Source organism: Indicator indicator, chromosome Z, assembly GCF_027791375.1.
Source record: "Indicator indicator isolate 239-I01 chromosome Z, UM_Iind_1.1, whole genome shotgun sequence".
Taxonomy (NCBI): Eukaryota; Metazoa; Chordata; class Aves; order Piciformes; family Indicatoridae; genus Indicator; species Indicator indicator.
In genome coordinates, this window is record NC_072053.1 from 61314993 (window position 1) to 61337286 (window position 22294).

The following is a 22294-nucleotide window of genomic DNA, read 5'->3' on the forward strand; positions in this document are numbered from 1 at the left end:
TCAAGAAAACACAATATTTGAAAGCTGTAAGGTGCCCTGACATAAAAACAAGGACAGTGCTGGCCTGAAAGCAGACAGTATTTGTAGATACATGTATAGTATAGCATATAGCCAGCCAAAACAACCCGAAGTGTTTTGCACAAAGCCAGTATCAGCATGAGTATTTACTACTACTAGATAAGACAGAATTCAAGAGCCAAAATCCAGGTAACATTAGGTTTAGGGATTTAGTAGAACACAGACTACCTGAGTAAGCTAGTGATTATTAAGAATTCTATATAACCACCACACAGGTCAATGCTTCAGAACATTCATGTGGTTTGACCCACCATTAAAATACATTGCTCAGGTCAGCATTGGGGAAGTAAAAAGTATTTCAGAGATATGAACTAAAAGAAACTTTCAGCTGATACTGTCACATCAAAAACCTCCACAGTAATTACACCAAAGTGATGCACATTTATTTTAATTAATTTATGAGAGTTGCTCATGCTACAGTTCACACACTCTTTTAAGGCACATTTTCTCAAAGAGCAGGAAAAAATATCCTGTTCTTCAAAACTGTTTTTGAGAAAAGATAGAATGAAGTATTTTGGAACTTTAGGAAAATCTTGTAATGGCAAAGATGTCAAGTGATCAAAACTCTCTCCTGTATCTTCCATGGTTCCTCAAGTCAAAAACAAAATAGGGCTTGACAACAAAATTAGGGTCAGTATATGACTCACATTGTATTCGATTTTATATGTAAACTGCATATAACGTTTTGGTATTTTTTCTGACAGGGCCATTTTTTAACTACTATAACAGCTACCTTTTGACTAAAAATGCACTAAAAAAAAAAAAACCACTAAAATTGTTTGTACATTTAACAAAACAAAAGGGACTACTACCATTCCTTTAACACGTTAGAAACAGCTACACAAATCAGAGACTTTTACTAATATTCAAATGAATTTTGAAATTGAAACACTAGAACGGAAAAATAGCAAAAGATAATTTCATACACAACACAAAAAAGATGCTTTCTTGAAACATATTGCTTGGCTTGTGGGTGTTGTGGACACTGTATCAGTTGGGCAAACAGCACTTCTTTGGGCCCACACCTCCAGTTTTGATCACCCTTCTATTCAAATCTCTACAAGAGTGCACAAAACCCAACTGCCCTTAATGGTTTACTCTGGGTTACTATTTAAAACCATTATAAGCTCAGCAGGAAGCACCAAGAGAAATGAAGGTAGATTCTGGAACACGGGTATCCAAAACACCTAAACATTTTTTTATTTCAGCAGGTGATGATCCCTGCCTCCCTTCTCTCCACAGCAACTTGCACAGAATCTTTCAAAAAATAAAGGAGGAGATTTTAGTAAGAAAAGTCTTATTCTAATGAGATGCCTGACTGATATCCTCAACACATCAGTAAATTTATGCCATATGTCAGTATCACCCTAATCAGATAATCCTAGAGTTGTTTAGGCTGCCTTTGCTCTAATTGAGGTAACCTCAAACAATTTTCCAAAGGAATACTTTGGTTTGAAGCAGTGGTTCCGTTCTGAAATGAAACATGTCCAACTCCACCTAACCAGGCACTGTCCTAGTTGGCAGAAGAGTCTGGACTAGCTTTCATTCAGAAGTAAGTAACTAAGAATCTCCTCTGGAGGTATGTATCAGATGTGCTCTTCACATCTCCGTGCAGCCTAAATAGGTGACTAATCCTTCAAACAATTCTTGAAGTCTGTTCAGATAGAAAAGTACGCTTTGAGCAGGGACTGGACTTTCAGAGATATCTTTTAGTCAGTTATTTTATGATTTTATGAAAAATACCAAAACTGCACAGACCATGGCACTGATTTGATCTGCTCCTGTTCTTTGAAGTGATTTGCCAATGTAAACATATTTCCATGTCAAATAATTCTTACTTACCAGCTTCACATCCTCACTTAATACAACACCAATTAACCTGTGTACTAAAGAAGTTTTCTGTGGTGGTATAGGTCTCTCTGCAAGTTTCTTTTTGCAAAGGTAAATTAGCCTGTGCAATGGTCATTGTTATCAATGCCAGACTGTGCAGAACTCAATTAGCTTCTTCCAAGTTAGCTCAGATAATATGCTGCCCATGTTACACAGTATGAGGAACTAGAAAATCACAGTAACATGTAAAACCTGAAAAAAACACTTGAAATCATTATGTGGTGGAAATTAGTTGTAAGCTTGATATTATCATCCTCTCACAGTGGTTAATGATATCCATTATAAATCAGAATTAAGTCCAATTTATCTGCATATTCATTAGCAGCTCAGCATACAACCTGTCATTTTTAGCTTTGTGATGATTTAAAATATACTCATTGCTGTAACTGGGATTCTACTGCCTCGGTATGAAGATGAACTTATTTTGTCCTTCTCAAAAAATGGTAGGAAAAAAAACATATAGAGAGAAAATGTAAAGAAGTGAAAGAAAATTGAGGAGTTACTCAAAAGACTAATACAGAAAAACTGAGATGATCTGTGTAAGAAAAAAAGGGTCACTTACAATAAAATGGCCTCCCAAAACAGTAATGAAGTAAGAAGGTTTATATGTCTGGAATGTAAATATTTCCACTTAAAACATCTTCTAAATTTAATTTTTTTAGAAACTAAATTTCTCTTATCCATTCATCCAAAACAGTTTATCACCTTTTGTCCCGATTCAGTCAAATTTGTTAAGAAGTCTTGCTGAATAGCAATGTTTTAAAAACTTGCTCAATTATAAAAAAAAAAAAAAGAAAAAAGAAGAGACTTATACAAGAGTACCCCAGTTGCACTGAAGTGTGAGCAAGAAAGCAGACACTGCAGGTATTTGTGTGAGGAACAGGGAAAGATGAAGTTTTTACAATAGAAATACACAAGGAAGATGATGAAACTCCCTTAGAAGGTCTATTTTCTTAGTCCTACTGCTCATGGGATAGTCTCTTTACTGAATTCACTGCTGCTGCAACCAAAATAAATTTTTATATCTTAATTAGCCAGAAAATTCTAGACAGTGAATCCTACCACATCTGTTCCATGTCTTCTTTCCAATAGAAGTCGAAAGAGATTAGCTGTAATCTTGTTATCTTGGACTCCTTGTCCAAGGCCACGGTTGTCATCCTGCATAAGTCGACGATCCATGATCACTTCCAACTGACCTGAAAGAGCAATATGAAGATTTTAACCGTAATAAGACTATGTAAAGCTTGTTGTATGTGAGAAAAATACACTGAAATATAGTTTATGAAGAATAGCAGATCAGCATTGTTGGGACGGATTAAGAAAACAGTTAATTCCACTAGGATTTGGCTGTTTATAACCTAAAAAATTTTCACAAGCCCTTTGGAGATGGTTCTGCAAATTTTTAACATAAGAGTCTAAATAGAAGCTATGCATGAAAAGTTAATATTTTTAACTATTATTTGTAACAATCCTACTTGTCACTGCAAGCAAAGAAAAGAATCCCCCCAGTATCTGTGGCTGTATGGAGAGACTTTCTGTAGAGGAACTACCTTCATTGTACACTTCATAAAAGAGTGCATCTCCCAAATATACCTTTTCCTCTTCCTGCCCTGGCATTGTTGGAGGAGGAATTAAAAATAGGAGGGCAATATGAGCATACAAATACTAACAATCATTCCTTCTAAGGGTATTTTCATTTGTGGGAATAGGAAAGAATTTTGCACCAGATGAACACCAAGTTCTGAGTTTATACTGAATATAAGCATTGCCATTGAGAACACATCTTTTAAACGTGATGTTAAATCTTAAATAGCCTTATGGAAGACAAAGTTCATATCTTTTAAAGTTTTTGTCTCAAGAGGAAAACCAGTTCAGGGCATGTAATTAAAGCTGTTACAGTTTTTGCACATTGGATCACAAGTGTACTTCTTTCATAACTAAAACTGAAAGACTGAAGTAGTTGTTTCCTAACTAAGAAATGCACATTTTAAGCCACTGGAAAAGGCTGCTTATGAAACCAGTTTCTTTCATACTTCTTCGTTGTTCTACAAATACTTACCTAATTTTCCAAAATATTTGTTCCTTTCTTGCCTCAAATACAAACAGATTTTGTGTATCCAGGATAGAATCAGCTGGATATACAAAAAAGGTTTTGAGTATCCAGAAATCATCCATCAATGAGTAAGAAAGAAACTATCATTCTGAACTAAGGTCTAAGGCTAGGATTGTGCCTCAAGTAGATAGTCATTGTGTGCAGCTAAATGAACATGGTTAGCAGATAGGTCTATGTCTTAATCTGGACTTCTGCAAGGCCTTTAACATGGTCCCCCACAACATCTTGCTCACCAAGTTGGAGAGAGAAGGACTTGATGGGACTGTTTAGTGGATAAGAAACTGGCTGGATGGTTGCAACCAGAGGGTAGTGCTCAATGGCTTGAAGTCCAGATGGAGAACAGTGACAAGTGGTGTCCCCAGGGGTCTGTACTGAGACCTGTATTGTTTAGTATCACAGTATCACAGCGTATCAGAGGTTTGAAGTGACCGCAAGAGATCCTCGGGTCCAATCCCCCCTGCCAAAGCAGGATCACTCAGGGTAGTCTACACAGGAATGCATCCAGGTGGGTTTTGAAAGTCTCCAGAGAAGGAGACCCCACAACCCCCCTGGGCAGACTGTTTCAGTACTCTGTCACCCTCACTGTAAAGAAGTTTCTCCCTATATTGAGGTGAAATCTTCTATGTTCAAGTTTGAACCCATTTTTCCTTGTCTTATCACTGTGAACCACCAAAAAGAGCCTAAACCCCTCCACTTGACACCCACCCCTCAGATATTCATACACATTTATGAGATCCCCTTTCAGTCTTCTCTTCTTCAGACTAAATAGCCCCAGGGATCTCAGTCTCTCTTCATAGGGGAGATATTCAAGTCCCCTAATCATCCTTGTGGCTCTCCGTTGGATTCTCTCCAGCAGTTCTCTGTCTATCTTGAAGTGGGGAGCCGAAAACTGGACACAGTATTCCAGGTGTGGTCTCACCAGGACACAGTAGAGAGGTAGACAAACTTCCCTAGGCCTGCTGGACACACCTTTCTTGATGAACCCCAGTATACCATTGGCTCTCTTGGCCGCAAGAGCACATTGTTATTCATTGGAGAACGTGGAGAACCAGCATTCTAAGGTCTTTCTCTGTGGAGCTGCTTTCCAGCAGGGCAGCCCCTAACCTGTACTGGTGCATGTTGTTATTTCTCCCCAGATGTAGGACCTTGCACTTGTCCTTATTAAACTTCATGAGGTTTGCCTGCACCCAGCTCTCCAGCCTGTCCAGGTCACGTTGGATGGCTCCACAGCCTTACGGGGTGTTGGCCACCCACCCAGTTTTGTATCATCAGCATACTTGCTGAGGGTACTCTCAATCCCCTCATCCAGGTTGTTGATAAAGATACTGAACTAAACTGGACCCAGTACCAATCCCCACTTGTCACAGACCTCCAAGTTGACTCTGTGCCACTGATTAGGACACTCTGAACTCTGTTGTGGAGCCAGTTTTCAATCCACCTCACTGAGCAGCCATCTACGTCACATGTCCTGAGCTCTTCTATGAGGATGTTGTGGGAGACGGTATCAAAAGCCTTAGTGAAGTCAAGATACATGACATCCACTGCTCTTCCCTCATCTACCCACTTGGTCATAACTTCATAGAGGCTATCAGCTTAGTTAGACAGGATCTCCCCTTGGTCAATCCATGTTGGCTACTCCTGATAACCTTCTTGTCTTCCATGTGATTAGAGATGACCTCCAGGATGAGCTGCTCCATCATCTTTCCAGGGATGAAGGTGAGGCTGACTGGTCTGTAGTTGCTTGGGTCCTCCTTCTTGCCTTTTTTGAAGACTGGCGTTACATTTGCATTCTTCCAGTCATCCGGCACCTCTCCTGTTCTCTGGGACTTTTCAAAGATGATGGGGAGTGGTTCAGCAACAGTTACCAGCCAGCTCTCTCAGAATTCGTGGATGAATCCCATCCGGGCCCATGGATTTGTGTGTCTTGAGATGGTATAAGAGAGCTCTACCCTGGTCTGACCAGCGGAATGTCCGTATCTCTTCAGTTCTCCTCCCTTGTTTCTAGAGACTGAGGTTCCTGAGGGCTGGTCTTAGGAGTGAAGACTGAGGCAAAAAAGGCATTCAGCAACTCTGCCATCTCTGCATCATCAGTTAGTGTATCTCCCATCTCATTCAGCAGTGGGCCCACCTTTTGCCTGCTCTTCCTTTTATCATTGATGTATTTGAAAAAACTCTTCTTGTTCTCTTTCACCCCTCTGGCAAGGGTGGTTCCAGGAGGGCCTTGGCTTTCTTTGTTGCATCTCTACATTCTCTGGATATATCTCTACAATCCTCCCAATTAACTAGTCCTTTTTTCCACATATTGTAAACCTCCTTTTTGTTTTTGAGTTTTACTAAAAGTTCCTTGCTTATCCATGCAGGTCTTCTGCTTGCCTTACTTAATTTTTTTTTTCAAGGGAATAAATTTCTCTTGAGCTTGGATGAGGTAACATTTGAATACTCTCTTGGGCCCCCCTTCCTTCCAGAGCCCTAGTCGACTGGATATTTCCAAGTAGAGTCTTGAAGAGGGGAAAGTTGGCCCTCTTAAAGTCCAGGGTTGAAATTTGACTTATCACCCTGCTTCTTTGTCTGTTGATATTAAACTCTAACATGTCATAGTCACTGGAATCAAGATTACCCCCAACCTTAACATCTACAACCAGTCCTTCTTTGTTTGTTAATATCAGGTCAAGCACTACACTTCTCCTTGTTTGTTCTTCAAGTACTTGCAGGAGAAAGTTGCCATCAGTGCACTGCAGGAACCTTTTGGACTGTTTGTACTTGGCTGTGTGATCTTCCCAACTAATATCCGAGTGGTTGAAGTCACCCATGTGCACCAGGGCACTTGATCTTGAGGCTACTTCCAGCTGCCTGTAAAAGGCCTCATCAGTAGCTTCTTCCTCGTTCGGTGGTCTGTGGTAAAGACCCACAATCGTATCATCCATTTTTGTACATCCCTTCACTCTTACCCATAAGCTTTTGACACTTTTATCATCTTCCCCTGGGTTCAGCTCAACACATTCCAGTTGCTTATTCACATAGAGAGCAACTCCATCATCTTGCTTTGTCAGCCTGTCCTTCCTGAAAAGAACATAGCCATCCATAACCACATTCCAGTCATGGGAGCTGTCCCACCATGTCTCTGTAATTGCAACAAGACCATAACCTGCAAGTGCACCCAGATTTCCAGTTCATCCTGATTATTCCCCATGCTTCTTGTGTTAGTATACAGACACTTCAGAGACTTACCAGAGGAGTATCTGTACCATTGTGGGTGTTGCATAATCCACTATCCCCTACAGCCCCTGGGATAGCAATGGAGCTGGTACCCTGCCTCAGAATTGTCCCAGGAATGTCCTCAATGAGGCTCGTTTTTCCCTCTTCCCCCTTCGAAATTAGTTTAAAGACCTATCAATCAACCCTGCCAGTTCTTGTCTCAGGAGTCTTTTTCCTCTCAGAGAAAAGCAGTTTTTTTCTTTTATCAATGATATAGACAGTGGGATCGATTGCAGCATCAACAAGTTTATAGATGGTATCAAGCTGAGTGGTGATGCTGATAAGCCATGGGGACAGGATGTCAACCAGATGGACATGGATAAGATGGAGGGGTAGGCCCAGGTCAGCCTCATCAGGTTCAGCAAGACCAAATGCAGGGTCCTGCACCCAGGTCTGAACAACCCTCATGATCAACAGAGTCTGGGGGAGGAGGTTATATAAAGCAGCTGTGAGGAAAAGGACTTGGGGGTGTTGATGAGGAGCTGGACATGAATAGACAGTGTGCGCTTGTAGCCCAGAAGGCCAGTTGCAGGCTGTGCTGCATCAAAACAAGCATGACCAGCAGATCAAGTGAGGTGAGGCTGCTGCTCTGCTCTAATAAGATGGCACCTGGAGTACTGCATCCAGCTCTGGAGCACTCAATACAGGAACAACACTGACCTGATGGAGCAGGTCCAGAGAAGGGCCACAGACACAGGCTGGGGCACCACTGCTGCAAGGAGAGGCTGAGGGAGATGGGGTTGTTCAGCCTGGAAAAGGGAAGGTTCTGTGGAGACCTGATTACCACCTTCCAGTACCTGAAGGGCCTGCAAGAAGGCTGGCAAGGGACTGCTTACAAAGGCCTGCAGTGACAGGACAACAGGCAATGGTTTAAAATTAAAGAAGAGTAGTTTTAGATAGGAAAAAGCTCTTTACGGTGAGGGTGGTTGAGCACTGGAACGGGTTGTGCATAGAGGCGGTTGAGGCCCCATCCCTGAGATATTCAAAGTGAGGCTCAGTGGGGCTCTGGGTGACCTGATATAGTTGAGGATGTCCCTGCTCACTGCAATGATGACCTTTAGAGGTCCCTTCAGACTCAGGTGATTCTGTGATTCTATACTGCTGAGATCATTTGACACTATGAGAATTAACTGCTCCATAGTAAGGAACCTGATCCTAATCCAAGAATGAGAAGAGAGAAGTAAATGTCTCTTCATATAAATCTCAGATGGTGGGTTACACCTTGAAACACAGTCTCAGACACACAGATACACATCTACTGAACACACCCGCCTAAGCGTATGTTTTTGAATTTTCTTCCAGGATGCCTTTTGAACCCTGGAGGGCCTTCAAAGTAAATGTTATGAAGCATATAATTTTCAGCAGCTACAGAGCCTTCAGCTTCATTTTTGATCTCTTTTGTTCTCACTTGCTCAGAACAGCCAAGTGACCACCATTGCAAGCAGTTAGCCCCAGTGACAGAGCTGGAAATTAGCGTTTTTTTTTATTCAGTGACCAGGTGGGCTTTCTGTAACCAGGAAAGTGGGCAGCACCACACCGGCTTCCAGTTTCTCTGGCAGGGACAAGTGTGGGTCAAGCCCCAGCCATCGCAGGCTATTTAAATGCCCCAGGAGCACAGAGATCACAGATCCCAGCCCACTGAGCAAGGCCAATAAAGTGTGAGTCATCCAGGCATGTCCCAGCAGCCTGCAAGGTCAGTTGCCCATAGAGATCCAGCCATGGTTACAACTCAGCTGAAGACTGTTGTTAAAAAACTGTGCATACCCAGACAGAGGTCGCATGCAAACATGTAGGTATCCAGGCCCTTGGCTGCGGAGAGTGTCGGAGACTGGCACTTGCAATGGAGAGTGGTGGAGACAACACCTGTGTTAGGTGTGAACAGGTGAGTGATCTGCTCAGCTTGGTGGCTGAGCTGAAGGAAGAAGTGACAAGACTAAGGATTGTAAGAGAATGTGAAAGGGAGTTAGACTCATGGAACCAGGCTCTGCAGACCCCCAGTGAGGGAAGATGACTCAAGAAAAAGGGGAAACGGATACAGGTCCCTGTTATGAGGGAAACTCCTCACACCCACCTTCACCCTCCAAGTTGCCCTTGCACAATAAGTATGGGGCAATGGAAGCCGAAGGTGAGGCAAATGAAAATATATCCAGGGGGGTTGCCAAAAGTTAATCAGTCTCCCGCTCACATGAGGACTTCTACCCATACAAAAAAAAGGAGGGTAATTGCTATTTGCAATTCCCTTCTACGGGGAACATAGGGCCCCATATGTCAGCTGGATCCCTGTCATGGGAAAGTCAGCTGCCTCGCTGGGGCTAGGGTCAAAGATGTTACCAGAAGGCTGCCTAATCTTGTACAGCCCTCTGACTACTATCCCTTACTAGTCATGCTGGTGGGAAGTGACGAGGTCGAAACCAGAAGTCCAAAGGCAATCAAAATGGACTTCAAGGAACTGGGGAAACTCTTTGAAGGATCAGGGGCACAAGTATTTTTTAAATTAATACCCTCAGTGGCAGAAAGGAATACTGAAAAGAACAGGAAATCACACATGATTAATAAGTGACTCAGAGTCTTGTGCCACCACCAGTTTTGGGGTTTTTGATCTTGAGAAACTTTATATGACACCAGGTCTACTAGCGGCAGATGGAGGGGAAAAAAGATCCCGGCACATGAGTTGGCAGGGCTCATTGAAAGGGTTTTAAACAAGGCTTGAAGGAGGAGGGGGTTAAAACCCGGAGCACTAGAGATGAGCCTAAGGACAGCAATCAGTCTGCCGTTTCACTTGAGGTGGGAGATGGTGACAATAGTATCAGAACTGCCTGTGACAAGAGGCAGGAAGACACACCAGACAGTAAGGGCCTTCAGCCTGTTGCCCTGAAGCAAGCTGTGAACACTGCAGCAAAGCCAAAGTTCAAAAGAGGTGAGCAAGGGGCCTCTGAGGTAACAGGAGACAGAAGGATAGCTCCCACAAAATGCCTTGGGGGAAAAATGGGGTGCCCCTCTAAGACAGCCCAGCTGAAGTGTCTCTACACCAATGCACACAGCATGGGCAACAAACAGGAGGAAGTGAAGCTACCCTGCTGCAGGAAAGCTACGACATAGTGGCAATTACAGAAACTTGGTAGGATGAATCCTATGACTGGAGTGCAGCTATTGATAGCTACAAGCTCTTTAGAAGGGAAAGGAGAGAAAGAAGGCGTGGAGCTGTTTCCCTCTATGTAAAGAAGTGGACAGAGTGTCAAGAATAGCCACAAGCAGGTGGAAAGCTTATGGGTAGCAATTAGGGATCGGGACAACAAAGGGAATCTTGTGGTAGAAGTCTACTACAGGCCACCCGAACAAGCAGAGCCTACGGAAGGAGCATTCTCACTGCAGCTGAAGGAGACATTGCGATCACAGACTCTCACCCTTCTAGGGGATTTTAACTACCCCGACTTCTCTTGGAAAAGTAGCACAGCTAGCTGCAGGCAATCCAGGAGGCTCCTGGAGTGCCTAGATGACAATTTCTTAAGGCAAGAAATTAACAGCCCTACATGAGGGGATGCATTACTGGACCTGTTGGTCACAAATGCCAGTGAAGTCATCAGAGATGTTAAAGCTGAAGACAGCCTAGGCTGCAGTGATCATGAGCCAGTGCAGTTAAATGTTCCAAAGGGCTATGAAGCCCATGAGAAGCACAGCTAGGACTCTAAACTTTAGGAAAGCTCTTCAAGGAGTTAGTAAATAGGACCCTGTAGGAAATGGCCCTCAGGGACAAAAGAGAGGAACAGAACTGGCAGATCTTCCAGGATGCTTTCTATCTCAATCCCCATAGGTAAGAAATTGTGCAAGGAGGGCAAGAGACCACCATGGCTGATTCATGAGCTGCTGGTCAAAGTAAAGGGCTAGGCCTACACAATAAATGGAAGAAGGGACATGCATGCTGAGAAGACTTTAGGGACATTGCCTTGCTGTGTAGGGACGACGTCCAGAAGGCCAAGGCGCAGCTTGAACTGAACTTGGCAAAGGATGTAAAGAAAACCAAGAAAGGTACATAAACCAGAAAACAAAGGCTAAAGAAAGTGTACCCCCCCCAGATAAGCAACAGTGGTGAACTAGTAATAAGGGATAAGGAGAAGGCTGAGATTCTCAACAACTATTTGCCTCAGTCTTCACTGCCAACCCCTCTCTTCATGGCTCTCATCTTGATGGCCAACAAGATGGGAGACCAGTGAGACAAAGTCCCTCCCACTGTAAGCAAAGACAAGGTGCATGATCATCTGAGGAACCTGAAGACATACAAGTCCATGGGACCAGATGAAATGCATCCCAGAGTCCTCAGGGAATTAGCTGATGTAGTTGCCAAGCCACTCTCCATGATATTTGAAAAGTCATGGCAGTCAGGTGAAGTCCCTGGGGAGTGGAAGAACAGAACTATGACACACATTTTTAAAAAGGGCAAAAAGGAAGACTGTGGGAACTACTGACCTGTCAGCCTCACCTTCATTCCTGGGAAGATCATGGAATAGATCTCCTAGGTAGCATGCTGAGGCACATGGAGGACAGGGAGGTGATTCAAGACAGCCAGCATGGCTTTACTAGGGGCAAATCCTGCCTGACCAACATAGTGGCTTTCTAAGATAAAGTGACTATGTCAGCACATAAGGAATGACCTGTGGATGTGATATATCTGGACTTCAGCAAGGCCTTTGACACTGTCCCCCACAACGTCCTACTTGCCAAGTTGGAGAGATATGGATTTGATGGGTGGACTGTTCAGTGGATAACGAATTGGCTGGATAGTGGTCGCATCGAGTGGGTAGTGCTCAGTGACTTTAAGTCCAGATGGATGACAGTGACAAGTGATGTCCCTCAGGGGTCCATACTAGGACTTGTATTGTTCAATATTTTTATCAATGATACAGACAGCAGGATTGAGTGCACCATCTGCAAGTTTGCAGGTAACACCAAGCTGAGTGGTGTTGTTGATACACCAGAGGCACGGGATGTCATCCAGAGGGACCTGTACAAGCTGGAGAGGTGGGTCCAGGCGAACCTCATGAAATTCAACAAAAGCAAGTGCAGGGTTCTGCACATGGGCCAGAACAATCCTCACTATCTATACAGGCTGGGGGATGAGGTGACAGAAGGCAGCCCTGTGAAAAAAGACTTGGGGGTGCCGATGGATGAGAAGCTGAACATGAGCAGAGAGTGCACACTTGAAGCCCTGATTACCAGTTGCATCCTGCACTGCATCAAAAGATACGTGGCAAGCACATTGAGTAAGGTGATTCTGCTAGTTTACTCTGCTCCAATGAGACCTCCCCTGGAGTACTGCGTCCAGCTAGAGAAGAACAGATTTATATTGCATGTTGCGAACAGGTTCTTTACCATGAGGGTTGTGGAACGCTGGAAGAGGTTGCCCAGGGAGGGGCCCCAAACCTGGAGATATTTGACGTGAGGCTCAATAGGGGGTATGGGCAAGCTGGTCTAATTGAGGATGCCCCTGCTTACTACAGAGGGGTTGAACTAGATGACCTTTGGAGATCTCTTCCAACCCAGACCATTCTATGACTCTATGCTTCTATAAGTCCAACATGCCCTCAGGACAATGGTAGTAAGCACAGTCAATAATGAAATAATACCTAATGATAACAAGATGAATACATTATCTTTTTTTTTTTAACTGAGTACAGAGTAAATATTTGATGTTGCTAACTATCTCTTAACCTTGAATGATTATAATAGAGTTTGCCAAAAAGTGACGTATTTTAGAAACTAATCTATGTATGGGATAGATCTTTTGCTCTTTTATTTAACTGCAGTAGGGGGAAAGCCAGTAATATCCTCTGACTGGGTTGAAACCAGTGCTGAGAAGCAAGTTTCTCCCAGATACATAACCATAATACACCAAATAGTGTTACCCTTAACTTTCCCAACTTGAGGACAGAGACTGTGGGGAAGGGCCTCTTTGGACTTAGATGTTGCATTATTCTGTAGTGCAGAGATTAGGATTGTGAAAGAACAAATATGGACGCTATTACAAGGTAACCCAGAATCTGAACACTAATTTAGTCTTGAGCACCTATGTAACAAGTACCTACAACCATCTGGTGGCATCATTTATTCACAATATCAAGCCAAGGGGAATTTGGTTTCTAGCAATGAAAGGCATGAAAAATGTGTTTTAGGTCTTGTGTCAGGTGTTTTCCACAACAGCTTTGTTAAAGCATCAGCCTGTGTTAAGTTTTTGCCTTGAAATATTTGCTAATATTTTGATCAATCGAGTACAGTATTCATCTTTCGTCAGAAGAGACATTAATATGACATTTTTCTGGAAAGAAACTGGGAAGTAGGTTTTGGCAGTTTCTGATGGGCTTTCCCCCCTTCCCTCCCAAGTATTCACTGCATTGTTTTTCAAAACAGTGTAAATTTAAACTCACAACACACTACAGCCAAAATTGATACATCTTATGTTACTCACTATATGCCTTATTTTGACCACTACTTGCTAGCTTTATCTAAATACCTCCTCTACACTACGGCAAAGAATGATACATCTTATGTTACTCACTATATGCCTTATTTTGACCACTACTTGCTAGCTTTATCTAAATACCTCCTCATTCTGGTAGCAGTACAGAGTACAACTAACCTCCATTTCCATCCCTCCAGAACATTCATCATAACGTCCTCTGCTTTAAGGGACAGGACTGCATCCCTTTGAGATTTTTCTTCTCAACACATTCATCAGCATTTTCAAAGTGCTCCATTAAATTTAGTAGGTATGATTTCACTTCAGAAGAAACAAATATCGATTCTTACCCAGGGTAATTTTTGTCATTTATTTCATGATTCTAGTCTTCAAAATCTGCTGTTGTTTTCCTTGACAGTGATGTTAGGCTATGCTCTGTATACTTTAAGACTAGTGCTTTCTACCCAGAAAGAAACAAACATACCAAAATCATCATCGACCTTAACACCTCTGCTACCAAAACAGTACAAAACAGAACAAACCAATGAGTTTTGCTGTTTCATCCTTCATTTCCATCATCTTAAACTTACCATTTTTCATGCTTGCAACACCTAGAGACTGAGCTGAATGAAGTGTCAAACGAATGCCAACATCCTGGATATAAGCCATTGTAGTCATCGGATAGATATTTGCTTGGACAGGCAATTTGCTCATCGTCAGTCTGGGCTGGATCTGCCATATGAACATGAACTTCAATAAAATGCATTCTTTTTATGCATTGTATTTTAAGGATTTTCTCAGTTATCCCATGTGCTTTACAGACACAACTTTTATTATTGAGCTTTTTGGAGATTGGATTTTGGAAATTATACCTTTGCTGTACTTTTTTGATCAAAGAACACTTAAAAAAAAGTGAAAGATCTGTCAAGGGAACATATCAAAAATGCAATAATCGCAATTATAGAATGAGAGAAAATTCTTTCCCCTCTAGACAGCAAGCAGAAAATAGATTCAAGTTAACAGAAAAGGACTTGTTGGCTTATAATGGGAACTTAACTAAAGTGTGAGTGGAATTCTCAAATGGTATATAACAAATTAATAGCAGTATTAAAATTATTCTCATGTTCAAATATTCACTACACGCTAACTGGGAAAAAAGTAGTCTCTTACTCAGCAGGTATGGCTTTCAATGCATTTTCAAAACTACTTGTAGCAAGGAAGGTAAAGAAAAAAAAATCTTTATTTTTTGTGTGCTGCAGAGTCCAAGTTAAAAAAATAGTCACTGTATTTCATCAGATGCAGTATCAATAGAAAATTATACCCTCCAAAAATTTATCACTTATTTCTACCACAGCAGCACGCATTTGTAATTACTAAACCATAATTACCTGATATCCATTAAGATCAGTATAGAATCTGTTTTGACTGTTTATGTCAGATGAAATCCTCATTGCAAGCTCACGATTATATTCTCCTCTAATATCCACAATATTGGAAACTTCAAGAGACTGGCCTTCCAAACCTACATTTATAAAAACAAACAAACAAACAAAACCCCAAACAAACAAACAACTCCCCCCAAGAAACTCTCCGTTTTCAAAAGTTATTGCCACATATATATGTAGCAATGCCCCCTGGGACCATGCTGCCAGAACACAGTGATCTAGTTTTGCCTTTCTAATCTTCCCTTTGCTTTTTATCTAACTAGGTATTTGAAGCCAGTTACATTATGTACATTAATTTATGTAACATATTATCCATCAACACTTTTAATTCAGTACTCACTGAACACAAGCAACTAGCAATAAGAATCAATGTGGGTTCCAGTAAATCAGTGGGAAACAGCACACAACTGTTATGTGCTGTCTTTATCAGCAAATATGGTGGAGCAAGACCTAGCCATTTACTTTTCCCCTTGGTTTTTATGCAGCTGTTGCCATTCACAGACAAGAATGAAATCACCAGCTTCTTGACAGACACTGTTCCGCTAAGCAGGAAACTGGTCAGCTGTTTTAACCAAAACAAGCAGAATCTTCCTTAAAAACAATGAATTAAGAAACCACACATACATACAACCACAATTAAGACAGGGAAAAGATGCTTACTTATTGAAAGAATGAGTAAGTATTTGAAGATGCAAACAGATGTTCAATACATTTTTTTTTCTGCAGTGCTTTGCACTGAAAATTAAGTACTTTTAATAATAAATAACCTGACCTTTCCAAACATTTGGAGACACAGTTTGGAATGGAATCATACCATCATGCAGCATGACCACTTCTAGTCTTTCTGTAGTCATATGGGACTAGGTGAGACAAAATTACATTGTGCTTGTCCGAGAGATTGTAAACAGAAGAAAGTAAAAGGTGACAGATTGATTAACCAAATTAGTCCTTTAAAACTTAAAGACAATATTTTAAAATCTTAGATACAAGACCCAGAGGCATTCTCATCAATTTGGGCTCCTGAACTGTTGAATCTTCTACAGAAGGACAATGTATCTTGAAACAAAATTCTTAGATTCCTAAGCACATGGACAGAGTATAGCACAACCTTTTTTTAACTTCTGCATAGTTTCCAAATTTTTTTAACAGTTACATTTGTGAGAATGTTTCCTTAAGAACATTTTTACTCTGTCAAATTATAAAAAATCCATTCTGAACCTTGACATGATAGTGTCAAGTGTTCACCTGCCTCAGTTGTCATGCTATTATTCAATATATAAAATGAAGTCGAGATTGCAATTTTGTCACATGAAGAGGATCTCAAGCTCTGTATGTTTCCTCATTAAAAAAAAAAAAAACTGAATACCACCTGCAGAAGTACTGGCAACTGTTAAATGTTAACTACAGTGCTAATTAAAAATAAATAAATACATAAAGGTTCACATAGTTATTTTTATTTTCCCAGACCTAGTTTGGAAAAAGCAAACCTATATGCTCCACTTTTGACACACTTAGTTGCAAATTTTCCAATTATTTTAAAGCAGGACTATGAAAGCACAAATACATTGAACAAGGATACAATATTTTAGTTTACAATTTTAAAATGACCAGATTATGAATTATTCTCAACTCTTTTCCACTGTATAATTTAATACAAAAATAAATTACAATGAAATAAGAAACTTTTGATAAAAAAATTAACAGTTAATTTTTGGCTTCCCAGTTCAAGAGGGACAGTGATCTACTTGTGGCTCCAATGGAGGGACTGGAGATAATGCCTTATGAGGAAAGGCTGAGAGACCTAAGGCTTTTCAGTCTGGAAAGGAGAGGACTGAGGTGGGGGGGGGGGGTCTAATAAATGTATGTAAATATATGAGGTCTGGGTGTGAGGAAGGAAGGGACACCTTCTTCTCACTTGCACTCTGTCATAGGAGAAGGGGAAATGGATGTAAACTACAGCACAGGAAGTTCCACCTCAACATGAGGAAGAACTTCTTTACTGTAAGGGTCACAGAGCACTGGAACAGGCTCCCCCGAGAGGTTGTGGAATCTGGAGGCTTCTCTGGAGACTTTAAAGACCCATCTGGATGCATTCCTACACTGTCCTCTGGCAGAGGTGTTGGACTCAGTTATCTCTAGAGGTCCCTTCTAACCCCTAACATCCCATGATCCTGTGAAAATCATGCTGATATCAAAACCAGATGCCAATGGAAGCAGAAAAAGTTAACATTCTCTCACTAATACTGAACAGAGCTGTCAAGTCTATTTTCTGCTAAATATCAACAGAATTCTAAAGCCAAAAGTGGAAAAAGCAGTTTCTTTATCAAAATCAGTAAAGAAGCTGAAGGACTCGGAAGAACTAACAAGCAGTTAGATGAGTCATACAATCAGGCTTTCCATTCCCTGGCAAGCATTCAGTTTACAACAGGAGTATCAAATATTTACTTTAAAAATTTAAAATGTATATATAGACATACACATGCATTGTTGCTGTACATATCTAGTAAAATGTCAAGATATCTCATTTTAATTGAAGCAATTACGTGTTCAGAATTGGCAAGTGATTTCCACTGATAATTGAAAGTATACTACTTCTGGGAGGCACTCAAATATAAGAAAAGAGAATATTATGAAAAACTCCATTTAAAAAAACCAAACAACCTCATCCTAACCAGAAAGACTTTTCAGGTTTTTCCCTTCCCCTTTACTACAATAGATATCTATTTTATCTAAGTTTTTCCCTTCCTAAGAAGTTTAATTTACCAAAACACACACAACATATTTTTGGCAACCTACCACATCTTGACCACAAGCTGTGTGATTTCTTTCAGTCTAAGCTCATTTAAAATATTAGCCACATATATTAAAAAACCACAATTCTAAATATAAACATCTTTCCTCAGGATCTTCGACAACAAATTGCTACACATCTTAGTTTGTATTCATAAGAAATGTGATCTGGCATTTAATGGGGAATTACTGTATTAGATGAACTGGCAATGCTATTTTTGAAATGTAAAAGGAATGTGGAAAAGAGTAATGGACACTTCCAAAGTACCTGTAGGTCAGCCATTTCCTTTTTTTTTAAAAAAAAAAAAAAAGACAATAAAAAAAATGGGAAAAAACCCAACAAAACCAAACCCAAAATCCAACACACAACAACAAAAAAAAAAAAAGTAAGATTTTGAAAACCATTTAGAAAACTTTGACACCTTCAGTATGCTAATATGTATATATGTTGTTTCAAACGCTGAAAACACTAGCTAATGCTTGCATATTTCAGAAAAATTCCACTGAGTAAACACAAATACATTAATAACTGAGAATGTGTGTTCTACTTCAATTACAAAAATATATACTTGATCATTTTAATTCAAGTTTCAACAGAAATGTGTAAGACAAACAGGGAATAAGGCCCAGTCAGCATGGTTTCATGATGGGCATGTCCTGCTTAATGAACCTGATCTCATTCTATGACTAGATGACTTGTCTAGTGGACGAGGGAAAGGCTGTGGATGTTGTCTACTTGGATAATAAAGCCTTTGACACCATTTCCCACGGCATTCTGATAAGGATAGCTTAAACAGGTCTACTTTTTGCTGGGTTAAAAACTGCCTGGAAGGCTGAGTCCATCAAGTTGTGGCGAATGAACATAAATCCAGTTGGTGGTCAGTCGTAAGCTGTGTTCCTCAGGGCTCAGTCTTGGGGCCAGATTTGTTTAGTATCTTTATCAACTATCTAGATGAGGGAACCAAGTACACCGTAGGTACATTTGCAGATGACACTAAATTGAGCAGAAGTGTTGATCTGCTCAAGGGTAGAAAGGCTATGTAGAGCAACTTGGACAGGCTGGGATCGGTAGGCTGGCATCAACCATATGAGGTTTAACGAGGCCAAGTGCTTGATCCTGTACTTCCATGACAACAACCCCATGAAATGCTACAGACTCAAGGCAGAATGACTGGAAAACTGTCCCATGGAAAAGGACCTGGGAGTGCTGGTTGACAGCCAGCTGAACAAGAGCCAGCAGTGTGTCCAAGAAGGCCAACAACATCTTGACCTGTAACAGGAATAGAGTGGCCAGCAGGAGTGGGGAAGTGATCATGCCCCTGTACTCAGCACTAGTGAGACTGCACCTTGAATACTGTGTTCAGCTTTGGGCCTCTCACTACAAGAAGTACATGGCACTGCCAGAGTGTGTCCAGTGAAGGGTGACAACACTTGCAAGGGGTCTAGAGTAATATCTTATGAGGAACAGCTGAGGCACTTGGGATTATTTAGTCGGGAAAAGGCTGAGGGGAGACCTTTCTGTTTTCTGCAACTACCTGAAAGGAGACTGTAGTGAAGTGCTGTTGGTTTCTTCTCTCAAACAGCTACCAGTAAGACACAAGGAAATGGCCTCAAGTTGGCCCATGAGAGATTTAGATTGGACATTAGGAAAAATGAGTGGTCAAACATCAGAACAGTATGCCAAAGAAGTGGTAGGGTCATTATCCCTAGATGTATTTAAAAAATGTGGAGACAGCACTCTTGGACATGGTTTAGTGGTCACGGTGGTATTAGGTCAACAGTTGGACTTGATGATCTTAGAGGTGTTTTCCAACCTGTATTAGGTTGACAGTTGGACTTCAGAATCTTACAGGTCTTTTCCAACCTTTATGACTCCGTGATTCTAAGTTAATACAATGGCACCATGATTTCCTCTTGCCTTTTACTTTTCACTGGTCAATTTAATCATGGAAAGGCAGAGTCTTCACAGTTACAGTTTTCCTAGAATTGTCTTGGAAATCAGTATCTGAACAGTAGAGCTGAATAAAAACCAAGCAAAACTGATAGGAAGCTATGCCCTTAATAGTAAACCAGTGCTCAGTGCTGGCATCAATATTAGAACAGATGATTCTGTCAGCAGATAAAAGACAGAAAGAGGAAGCTCACAGTTAACCAAAGCATGTCTATGGTTCTGGAGTAAGTAAATCAGACTTCACTATTAATGCTGCTAACAAACAACCTTACACTCTGCAATTTTTGAGAACGTATTGTTGTATCTTCATCAATAAGTTTGACACTATGAAAGAAAGAGTATCTTTTCAAGATATTTCTAAAATAATTTTCTCTGATTTTCATTATTTACAGCTACCTACAGCATTCAGATAACCCAGTGCAGTTCAGGATCCCCTTGTAGGCAGATCATTCTATAAAATTTCCAAATACTAGGAAGTATCTTCAACAAATCTGCTAAATTCAAGCATGACAGCTAGTGAGTAGCATGATGCTCAGAAAGGGATCCTGTTGCACTGGGCCCAGTAAAGTCTCCGTCTGGCAAATTCTGCATTAGTTCAGAAGTGCATTTGAAAATGAAAAGGACAGGTAGGATCCAGTAAGTTAGTGATGAAAAATAACTATAGAGAGAGAAAGAATTTCACGTCTCTTACCCTGGACCTTGTATAGTCGCATGGTATGTGTCACATGGTGGAAAAAACATACAACTTCTGAGAAAATTCTTCCATGAGCAACTCTTATGATAGGGGGATCTGTAAAAATATAAGGCTACAAAACCAACATGGGAAGTTAGAATTATTATTTTGAAAGTTTTGCAGAGAAATAGTGCCAATAACAATATTCAGTAAATATTAATCCTCAAATTTTTTAAACTGTCCTATTAGTCTAAAACCTGAGAATTTAGTCCTAATTTAAAATTCAGCAACTTCACTTCAGAGCCTCAATTTTCCTTTACCTAAAATTACAATAACATTAATTACATTTCTTACAGGTATTTTATGAGCATTAATATGCATTTAACAAGGTCTACAGACAAACCAAAGTAATATATTAATATTGCAAACATCTGGATTGCGTTCTTTTGCTAGTAAAATTATACTTGATAACCAGTAACAAAACACTGTAGTTTCATAATCTGTGGTAGATGGTTTAATTGCCATTTGGTTCGGTCACAGTTCACTGTATCAGTGGTACGTGCTGCATGAAGAAAGGTGTCTCTACACTGCCTTGTGGATCAGTCCCTAAATCCTTTTGAAAGAGGAAAAGGAAGCCCTTTCTGTAGTCACAGTATTTTAAATCTTCAACAAATAAACAATGATTTAAAAAAAAACAACAACTAAGCAATTGATCCCAAATTGAACAGTATGCATTTCACAGAAATACATCAATGGCTATAAAGCTAAAAATAGGTTAAATAATAAGCATGTCTAAAGCCAAAAAGAAAATACAACACATGCAACTACTACTATAGGGCAACAGCAATAAATAACAACTTCACTCAAAAAGCCCAATAAAATACCTGCAAAACATGCTATTCATATATATACTGATAGACAACTATATCAGAACATTTGCTTGCTACTCCATCTTTACATTCATCAGTTGGGAGTCAGTATCTTAATTATTATATTAAACTTCATATGCTAATATCTGATAAAGAAGTACTACACTGAACTGGAAGCTGCTCGTTCACAATAAAGAAATCTTAAGAATCAGACAAGTGAAGAAATGCAGAAGTGAATCAGTATGCCCTACACATTTTTACCACAGGAAATGAACTTATTTTACTGATAGTGAATGACCACACCTGACTAGATTTTTTGCAAGGGCAGCATCTTAGTTTTTTAGCTCATTATAAATATTCTATATACTTTTACGCTTCCAAATTAATACTGTTTTTTTACCCAAATCTGGATTTACGAAATACGATGTTTTTGAATCATTTCAGTAACTGATATCATTATTTCTAGCCACACAGTTGTCTTTCAGTGTTGGGGAAAACTAAGTCTTCCAATGTACATTTGCAGAATTCTCCAAGTTACTTCAGGAATCTTGCTGCAACTGGAAGATTTACCTTGGCATCTCCATCTGGTAAAAAGAGGTAAGCTCCACTTTTATCCCGGTTACTTGTAGTTCCATACCAGGCAAATTCCATCTTCATTTGATGATTTTTATCATCTTCTTTGGTATTTATTTTCTAAGGACAGAGAATCATGTTTGAAATAGTTGATTTATTTAGATTTCCACAAATAAGAGCAGAAGTTCTTCATAAAGTAAAATATA

General features: G+C 40.4%; 1 protein-coding gene across 1 annotated transcript in view; it reads right to left on the bottom strand.

Annotated features, from left to right (window-relative positions):
• The window catches only part of MAN2A1 (mannosidase alpha class 2A member 1), a 140121-nt gene that overhangs the window by 18887 nt on the left and 98940 nt on the right, over positions 1-22294 (bottom strand). Inside the window, exons 15-19 of the mRNA XM_054397387.1 lie at positions 22086-22208; positions 20665-20779; positions 15176-15309; positions 14378-14519; positions 3031-3164 (exon numbers count right to left, since the gene is read on the bottom strand). Of these exons, the coding sequence (XP_054253362.1) occupies positions 3031-3164; positions 14378-14519; positions 15176-15309; positions 20665-20779; positions 22086-22208 (648 nt within the window). The remainder of the gene's footprint in view (positions 1-3030; positions 3165-14377; positions 14520-15175; positions 15310-20664; positions 20780-22085; positions 22209-22294) is intronic.